The 9906-nt window shown below is 48.8% G+C and overlaps 1 protein-coding gene across 1 annotated transcript; it reads left to right on the forward strand.

Moving 5' to 3' along the window:
• The first annotated feature begins 4679 nt into the window (after positions 1-4679).
• LOC123063124 (squamosa promoter-binding-like protein 2) lies at positions 4680-9049 on the forward strand. The gene is made up of 3 exons (XM_044486860.1): positions 4680-5812; positions 6958-7088; positions 8097-9049. Exons 1-3 carry the CDS (start codon positions 5427-5429, stop codon positions 8825-8827), a joined length of 1248 nt encoding a protein of 415 aa, XP_044342795.1. The 5' UTR covers positions 4680-5426; the 3' UTR covers positions 8828-9049.
• The last annotated feature ends 857 nt before the right edge of the window (positions 9050-9906 follow it).

Raw genomic sequence — 9906 nt, forward strand, 5'->3', positions numbered from 1 at the left:
GACCACCAAAACCAACCAAGGAAGGCTAGCAAAAGAGTAAGGCGACAACACCTTCAACAAGGCAGCAATGCAAGTTCGTGGCTGCTGAGCTTGGCCAGAAGGCCAAGACAATTCTCGTCCCAAACATGAAGCGGTGCTCCAGTCACCATCTTGTTGCCGAATCTTCCTATGGTTACATCGAGCCACCGATCAATACTGCCAAAATGACACTAGAAGTTAAGTAGGATGACTTTCCATCATAGAACACCGCCACAACCATCGGGGGCCGCCCATGTCATGGTATTAGGAACGCCGTCTTCTGTAGCCCCACCAACGATGTTGTGCGCGGCAAGATGCCCCTTGTGGCGAATCCGGACACCGCCGTTGTCAACATGTTGTTCTTGCAGTCCGGAAAGATAGTGCCAGCAACGCGCCACGGGTTAAAACCGACATGCCGTCCTAGGCTAGCTAGCTGTCGTTGTCCGAAGATGAAGCCTTCGGCTCCAATGGGATCATGGACACCTCTCCAGCCACGGGACCCCGCCGCCACGGCATTCGTCGGCGGTAACAAAGATGAGGAAAGAGGCGAGGATAGCAGAGAGGAGCGACCTGTGGCCTGGTTGGCGCCGGCGCAAGAAACTTCCTTGGATGGATGTGCTTGTGGGAAAGAATTGCTATGTGTTGTAGGAACAATGATTTCGATTGGAAATTTATGAGGAATTTCTGCATATGTGATCGGTGGTTTAACTCCCAACCTTATAGTGCGCGATGAACAGTATAATTCCAAAAAGAAAAATGGTCAGTACGAAAAAGTAGATGTACATCGCTGACATGCCTCCGTTGCCTTGCTAGGAGTACTACAAGTCTTCAGCTGCGTGCGCCTGACCAAAACCCCAAAATACTGTACACAAAGAAGTCACCTCAGGATCTAGGGAATGCCTCTTTGTTTTTCAAAGTTCAAAAAAGAAGAACTTCACACGACCGAGATCATTTCCCGTATATACATACTCCTACAAAATCCAAGCCAAGGCCGAAGAAAAGTTCCATTCTACTCAAATTTGACTCCTCTACTGCATGGACCAAAGCTTTGACCCCCGAATCTCGAGGTCACGCATTTCCTACCGTCCTTGGAGTAGTACAAACAAGCTGGCATGCGGTTCAAGATCTAGGTCTTGGTGAACTAAAGATATGACTTCACAGCACTTCAGGAGTAAAGAAATGGCTCTTGACCAATGGTCGATCAGTGTGCAAGTGTAGCTAATTAGGGGTTGGAACTTGGACCTCACATAGCTGCTTCGGCAATGACGCTAAAAGAAATCCCATTAGGCCACTAATCAACTCCGGCAGGAATACCTTTGCTAGAGGGACCACACGGCATGCACATAGCACAACGTATGAAAAAACCCTGCGGTTTCAGATGCTTTAGAATACTTCCACCTTAAACATATTTATAGAAAAGCTGTCGCGCAGCTGCGAATAAGTTATCAGTTTGCTCTCGTTCCATGAAACCTCATTTGTCGACGACGTATAATTTAGTTTCACAAGGTGTACTTTCATCGTTGGAAAGAAAAAACTAGTACCGACATGTTATTTCTAACGTATCTTCTTGGCTGTATAATAATATCATGATTTGTTGCATTGTTTTCCACACCCGTCGCTGTTTTCTATGATCCTCATGCACGCACTCAAATTTATTAATTCACGTGTATTATTAAACTCGCCTATATAGCCAACTTGCGTATAAAACCCATTGATCGAACGTAAAAGCCGCGGCTATAAATCTGTGCCCGGCTAAACCAAGCATATAAAGCCCATGGATTGAACCTAAAAGCCATGGCTATAAATCCACGCACATAAAACCCTTGGATCGAACCTAAAAAACCTGCGGCTATAAACCGGTCATTGGTTAACCCAAACACATATTGCGTGCAAGAAGCAATACACATGATGAGACGAGGGGGTGGTTATGATTTGCTTTTTTCTTGCCCCCTTTACTGTGATTTGTGAACATATCATGTCAGCTGAGCCGAGGCAGCAAAACACTCCACACACACAGAGAGAGAAAAACAAAGTACAAAACACAGAAAAGCATCCAACACAGCAGCTCTTTCTCTCTCCCCCTCTCTCTACCCCGCTAGGCTCCCCCTCTTTTTTCCCTGCGGCCATGCACCCATCCCTTTTCAAGCTTTCCCTGTACTTTTTTCCCTGCCTCCGCCCGCCCGTCCATCCGTCCGTCCATCCATCCCCTACAAAAGGTGAATGAAAGGCCCTGCGCCCAGTCACCCCTCCCTACCTCCCTCACAGAGGGAATTGCACAAACCACCGCTTATTGGGGCTGGTGTTGCACAAAACACCTACTATACGAGTTTGTTGCGGAAAATACCACATATTGGTGTAATACGTTGCAGATAGGTCTAATCTAGTATTTGGATGCATTCACATAATTACTGACAAATGGGTCCCGCTTCTAAGTGCACGCGTGACAATAAAACCCGGCCACATCAGCCAATGTATATTAGACCAAGAAGTGAAAAGACCAGAGTTAAAAAAACAGCTTAATAAGTGGGCTGGAAGCCGACTCACAAAAATAGATGGGCTGAAAGCCGATGTCGATGAAACAAGACACAACCATCTCATACATAGTGGCTCGAGCAAAGAGGGACGTAGATTTTTAGAGCACTTGCACCCATGCCTTGCTATCCTGGTCCTCCAATATTGCTTTAAGATCTGTGCGAGACAACTAAATTTGTATATGCATTTTTTCTCTTTTTCGTTTCTCTCATATAGAACATGTTTTGAACTTCAAACTTTGCAGCGCAGCAAAACTTACTAACTATAATGTGAGATAAAAATTTCAGAATTTTTCGTCCAACATAAATACTAAAAAAAATATATTAATCAAATAAAACTTATTTTTTATATTTATGTTGGGCGGAAAAATCTAAAAAAACTATCCTAGATTTTAGCTAGAAAGCTTTACTGTTCTGCAAAGGTTTTAACTTGAAGACTTTACTGTTCTGCAAAGGTTTTAACTTGAAGACATGTTCTATGTGATAGAAACAAAAAAGAGAAATGTACTTGCATGGATCTTGATACGAAGAATGGATGGCTAGATAAGAGGGGCCTAGGTGTAGGTGCTCTAAAATATATTTTCGGAGCAGAGAGGAACGACCTAGCACAGAGTTTCCGCATAGGAACAGCAGGCGGCGGCGACCATCCCATCAGTGGTGATGGAGCCGTTACCCAATCATCGGGTAAGCACCCCCCTCTCACCTGAGCTATGCTCGTCTTCTCCCCTATCTTCCTAGGTCTTCTTCTCCCTCATGAAACCCTTACATTTTTGGGGATAAATTTTGCCGTTAATCGACATATTTTTGTTTAGGATCCTATTTTTTGGGACGTTTGTGTTGTTATTACTTAGGTTCTGCGCTTGATTTTGACATGTGTTTAAGGCCTTGTCCCTTGTGTCGGTATAAATTTTGTTTCAGCAACATATCTGATTATTATCCTTTATCCAACTTTCATGCCAGCTACTTGATGCTAAAATCTAATGGGAACAATATCTACCATGTTTTTGTGTTGGTGATCTCATGCCGAACTTGCTTCATTTAAATTTGGGTTCAAAAGTTAACAATTTTAGAAAAGTGTGAATTTTTTTGACATTTTCAGAAAAATGTGAAATAATTTCAGTAAATACTACATATATTCAATACTAATCTAGGAAAGTTTCGGCTCAACTGGACCACAGGTTTTGGAGATAATGACAGTCTAATATGTTGGCTGATGTGGCCGGTTTTATTGTCACATGTGCACTTACGAGCGGGACCCATTTGTCAGTAATTATGTCAATGCATCCAAATACTAGGTTAGACTTATCTGCAATGTATTACACCAATATGCGGTGTTTTCCGCAACAAACCCGTATAGTAGGTGTTTTGCGCAACACCAGCCCCAATAAGTGGTGGTTTGTGCAATTTCCTCCTCCCTCACATGTCCGTCCTCCGAACCCAACCCAAGTGAAGTGCACCTCTCCTCCTTGGCGGTGGTGAAAGGAAGAAAGCCCCCGTCCGGTTCATCGATCCCCTAGAAAAGAGCAAACCGAGCCCCGAACAGGCAAAAGAAACGCCACGCTAGGGGCGCGGAGCGGCCAGCGCCGAGCACCAAACGGAAAGGAAGGAATCCTTTCCTCCTCCTCCTCCTCTCTCTTTCTTCCTTCCATTCGCACTCAGGGGCTGTTTGGTTCCCAGCCACAATTTGCCAAGCCAAAATTTGGTAGCCACAGTTTGCCAAGCATGTGTTTGATTTTTGCCACACTTTGGCTTGCCACACTTTATTGCCCCTATGGCCCATTTGTTAAAGAGACAATTTTTTTACCAACTTTTGTCAAAGTTTGGCGTCCAATTTCTTAGCCACACTTGTGTGGCTTGCCATACTTGTGTGGCTAGCCACACTTTGGCTTGGTCACACTAATCTCCAACCAAACAGACCCTCACTCTCTCTCTCTCTGCCCTCGCCACCAACTCCGCTTCTTCCCTACCACGCTGACGCAGCAGCCAGCAGCGCTGGTTTCCTTCCTCCCTCCGTCCCGTCCTCGCTCGCTCTCTTTCTCTGCATCGCAGGCGTACCGAAAATAACTCTGGTACTCTGGTGGCGGAGTGGTAAAACCTAAAGCGGGCGAGCGAGTGAACAGTGGAGGCAGCGGCAGCGGCAGGGGTGGAGGTGAGGTGGTTCCCTCTCCGCCCGCCCGTCTCGGCAATTATTGCCACCTTTGGAGTTTGGAGTCCTCCAATAGGAGTCTCCTCCTGTGTTGTCTGCAACCACTGTCCTCCCCCTCCCTCCCCCCTCATCGCCCTCTCTCTCCGCCCATCTCCAACTCTCTCTCATCGGGGTTGGTGCTGCCGCTGAGGCTAGCTCTCCTCTTCTTCACTCACTCTCCACTGTTCTCTTCCTTGTCCGCCCGCCCATCCGTCCTCCGTCCTCGCTTTAAAGCTCAGACCGCCCCGGCAAGCAAGCTAGCAGTAGCACTAGACCAGTAGCAGCAGCAGCTCACTTCCTCCTCTCCTCTCCTCTCCCTGGTGGTGGTGGTGGTGGTGGGTGGTCTGGCTCCGCCATACTTAATTGCATGCTCCTGCTTTGATCTCTCCGTCCGTCCCGCGAGCCGCATCGATCCGTCGATCTCACTTTTCTCTCCCGTCCTCCCAAGCTCTTGCTTCCAATCAACTCCTCTTGCTGGTGCGGTGCTTACTGTACTCTCTCCCTCTTCCTCTTCCTAGGCGAGGACCGAGGAGAGGGGTGGGCGGTTCTTGTCTGCGTACGGCCCAGAAAGCCTTTTTAAGCCCCGCCATTTCTTGATCGTCGCCGGCACAAGCAAGCTCCCCGGGCCGGGCCGTGCAGGCGAGGAATTCTCTGAACACAGAGATACGTACTTGCGTACGTGTGTATTTGGCATGGATTCTTGGGAGCACAAGATGCCTTCGTGGGACCTCAGCACGGTGGTCGCGCCGAGCGGCGGCGGGGGAGGAGGAGGCGGCGGCGCGCTGGACCTGAAGCTCGGCGCGCCGACGAGCTGGAGGCCGGTCCCGGCGGCGGCGGTGGCATCGGTGCAGCAGCAGCAGCAGCCGCCGCCGCCTTCCGCGGCGCCGGCGCCGGCGAAGCGGGCCAGGGCGGGGCAGGGGCAGCAGACGGTGCCGCCGTGCTCCGTGGAGGGGTGCACGGCCGACCTGTCCCGGTGCCGCGAGTACCACCGCCGGCACAAGGTCTGCGAGGCGCACTCCAAGACGCCCGTCGTCGCCGTCGCCGGCCAGCAGCAGCGCTTCTGCCAGCAGTGCAGCAGGTACACCCGCTCCCTTTGTCCATTTCTCGGCCGTGCATTCCCTGCCGATTCGTTCCCCCCGACATCCATCCGTGATCCACGCTCCCTAACTTCGTGCGTCGGCAGCAGCAACATCTTTACTACTGTTACTGTCGCACGAGACGAGAGTTGCTGTGGTTTGTTCGAACTCCGGCGAAAAGCTCGCCGTCGTTACTGTAGTCCCAGCTAGCTGGATTAGTTCGTTCGTTCGGCGGGCGAACAAGAATTCGCTGTCAGCCGGAGCAGTTCCCTGTCGCTTTGCCCCATGATGGCTCGCTTGGCGCTAGCGATTAATCATCCGACATGCACCTCACCAAAAACCTCTGTTTGCTGCCCCCATCTGTCTCCCACTCACCGTAAAAATTTGAAACCCCACTTTGAAAAGCACACAAATCCATGTCAAAAAGTACGTATAATCACCATGGAAAACATCTGATCTGTACATCTACCTGAAAACAAAAGGAGAAGAGGAGAATTTAACCAACCCGGAGGGAGACTGATAAATTCCGGGCAGCGTCTGGTCCCGGACTGCGTCTGAAGGAGACAAGCGCACACGCGCCACCATTAAGGTGGTGTGGCGCGGCCCGACCCAGCCCGTGCGCCCCCCCCCCCCCCACAACGACCCGGCGCGCGCTCGCGCTGGCTGGAACTGGACCTTTCAGGTCGTCGTTCTCATGGCTGCTGCTCCATTCGTCCTCCCCAACGGCCGCGTCCCTGTCCTCCACCGCAACCTGTCGCCGCCGCCCGTTGGCGCGACGCGCCGCACGATTTCCACATCCTCGGTGGTTTTCAAACAGAGAATTCCTCCCGTATGCTTCTAGAAGACAGGGATCGAGGATCTCAAAGGTCAGCCGTGATGTGGCCGTGTAATTAGGTTTTAGTAGTAAGATTCTTGCTTGAAGGTTACGGGTGTAATTAAGCTCGTGTGCAGAGAAGCTTGGGAAATTGGGGCGTGTGTCTCCATTTCCATGTGCTTGATTTGGCCTGGATCTGTGGCATGTGGTTCGAGCATTTGACCGGATCTATGTTCTTGTTTTTCTACAACTTCGTTGATTGCTTTTTTTCATGCAAATTTTCGATCTGTATCTTGAGAAGTCATTTTGATCGGAGGAAACTGTTGTTTGCAGGTTCCATTTGCTCGGGGAGTTCGACGAGGTGAAGAGGAGCTGCAGGAAGCGGCTCGACGGCCACAACCGCCGCCGCCGGAAGCCGCAGCCGGATCCCCTCAACCCTGCCGGCTTGTTCGCTAATCACCACGGTACTCCGTCAATCTCTAATATTCATATTTCCTGTTAATAGCCTTCTTACACCACGTGGAAACGATGCATGCGGCCTAGAAAGTATTGCCTCTGTAACAAAATGTAAGACATTTCTTATGCCATTTTCAAAACCAAAAAATGTCTTACATTTTGGTACAAATGGAGTACTCCTTCCGTCCCATGAATATTATGGGACGGAGGGAGTAGATTGTAAGATCTAGGAGCTGCAATGAGCAGGAAAGTTGAGATTTTTGGCACTCCCATTTTGTCGGAAACAAGAGAAAAATGTGATCCATCATGTGCTCCTAGTTAATTACTCCCCCCGTCCCATAATATAAGAGCGTTTTTGACACCACACTATTGGCAAAAATGCTTTTATATTATGGAACGGAGGAGTATAATTTTATTCTGAACTTTATCCTCATTTTGTTTATTTAGACCGTTTAGAGTGTTTCCCCTTTCAGTTGACTGCTAGTACTATCCAGAAAAACACTTCACACGTGCTTGCTGAGTAAGTAGCACAAACTTTTCTTCTTTCCGAAAAGGATGGGAACAGGAGGCTTGACTATCAGTATGAACATCTTGCTGGTGTAGCAGACCAAGATAGGTTTTCAGTCTTTGGCTGGCATCATTTCCAGGAACTTCCTGTGGGATCCAAAGCAAGGGAATATCTAGGCCTGAAGTTTCTTCTGAACTTTCTGCCCTGATACAGCCGGTATTCATGTGAAAGCCAGTTAATGATGTCACAGAGAATTGAACACCTATGACATGATGAAACCAGACCAGTAGTAGTCTACTAGTAGCACTCCTATACCTGTGAAGATTTTTACATGAAACTTACCATGTTACAGTTCAGTAGCAGGGTGGATGCACAGGGAATTTACAGCTTGTTTTTGTAATTTTGGTCTTTTGTTTTTTCTATCAGTTGGTCGACATGGCTATTGTCATAGGTTTGCAACGCTGACGGCCGAACTAACTGTTAGCTCCCGATCGTTTTCCGTGAACAGGAGTGACAAGATTTGCGTCGTACCCGCAAATCTTCTCCCCGACGTCCATGGCGGAGCCCAAGTGGCCCGGCGGCATCGCCGTGAAGACGGAGGCCGACGCGTTCCACGAGCAGTACTACTCCTTCAGCGGCGCCGCCTCCCTCTTCCACCACGGCAAGCCGGAGAGGAAGCACTTCCCCTTCCTGACCGACGGCGGCGGCGAGGCCGCGTTCGGCTGCCAGCCGCCGGCCTTCACCATCACCCCTTCCTCGGAGAGCAGCAGCAACAGCAGCCGGCACAGCAACGGCAAGACCACCATGTTCGCCCACGACGGGGGCCCGGACCACAACTGTGCTCTCTCTCTTCTGTCAGACAGCCCGGCGCCGGCGCACATCATGGTCCCCGCGGAGGCGCATCATCTCGGCGGCGGCGGCGTGACGATACAGTACGGCGGTGGAGGCGGCGGCAAGGTGGCGCGGCTGTCCAGCAACGGCGACGTCTCGCTCACCGGGCTGTCTTACGTGAGCCTGGGAGACAAGGGCGCGGCCATGTTGCACGCGTCTAACAGATCACAGCACGCCGCTGCTACCGCTACCACTGCCGTCACTACCAGCACAGCGGCGGCTCCGGCTGCATCCCAGCTCCAGCAGCAGTACCATGGATACTACCACCACCAACACCAAGTGAGCGCCGATCAGGGGAACCACCCGGACGCAGGTGGGATGCACGCCCTACCCTTCTCGTCATGGTAGTCGTCTCATCAGTCAGACTCAGATCCTAGGCAGTTGGTGTTGGTTATCAATCATCAAATATGTCCAATGATAGTGTTAGCCCTGATGATCCGCATGAAATCACCCAAGATATGTCCATTTTGCAACTTCTCTTGATACTCCTAACTTATGGAAATTCCCCCTGCTTATGATTCAGAATTGGACTACGACGATTCTATTTTGTTGTATCGGTTGGTTTGTTCATTTTGGCCTTCGTGCACTTGGCTTGGTAGGGTTACACCAGCAGAAAGTACAGGGGGTTTGAACTGTACTCGACAGTGGAATTGGCATAAAAATATTCAGGTAGTTGATTATTCTAATCACGCGTCTGCCTGTTTCTCACATGTTGTGCATCAGAAGAGATATTGTTCAGGAACAGTAGTTAGATTATCCAGGATTATGGGCCACTTCCATAGCCTGGTTCTAGCTAGGCGCATATGTTTTCAGAATTCAGATAGCGACACTCTATCTTGTGGAACTGTGCTTGTTTGCAAGTACTCTTTGTCAAAAATTAAACAGTAAAGTTCATGTTGAAGATGTCGCGAATGGGAGTCCACATAATTCGTTTTAATTCCATGTTCTAGGGAGAGTGATTGTTTGAGGATATAGGAGGTACCATATTGACAGGTAACCAAACAAGCCAAAGCTACTGCCGGGTAAATAAAGCTGTAGTTTTATCATACTGCATGACGATAATAGTTATCAGTTCAAAAACTGTGGCTGAACAGATCTTATTGGTGTAAGCTTATGCTCCATTGCGCAAATTGTTGTAAGGGTGTGGCTAAATCTCAAGTCTCGGTCAAGTGACAAAATATATTAAACGGAAGAAAGAAAAAATTAAAAGAAGATTTTGCACAGATCTCAATGTAAGATCTCATGAATAAAGCATCGACTGAGACTTTGTTAAGTCTCAATTAACTGTGTTTTGACATTCCCATTATTGTAAATGTAAAGATACTGAAATCTTTACCAGTAACCTATATGTTGTAGTACATCCTATCTATGTTAATTGTTGTTGATCTATATAGACTTGTACTAAATCAATGATAATTAATATGGAT

This window comes from Triticum aestivum, chromosome 3A (assembly GCF_018294505.1).
Source record: "Triticum aestivum cultivar Chinese Spring chromosome 3A, IWGSC CS RefSeq v2.1, whole genome shotgun sequence".
Lineage (NCBI taxonomy): Eukaryota > Viridiplantae > Streptophyta > Magnoliopsida > Poales > Poaceae > Triticum > Triticum aestivum.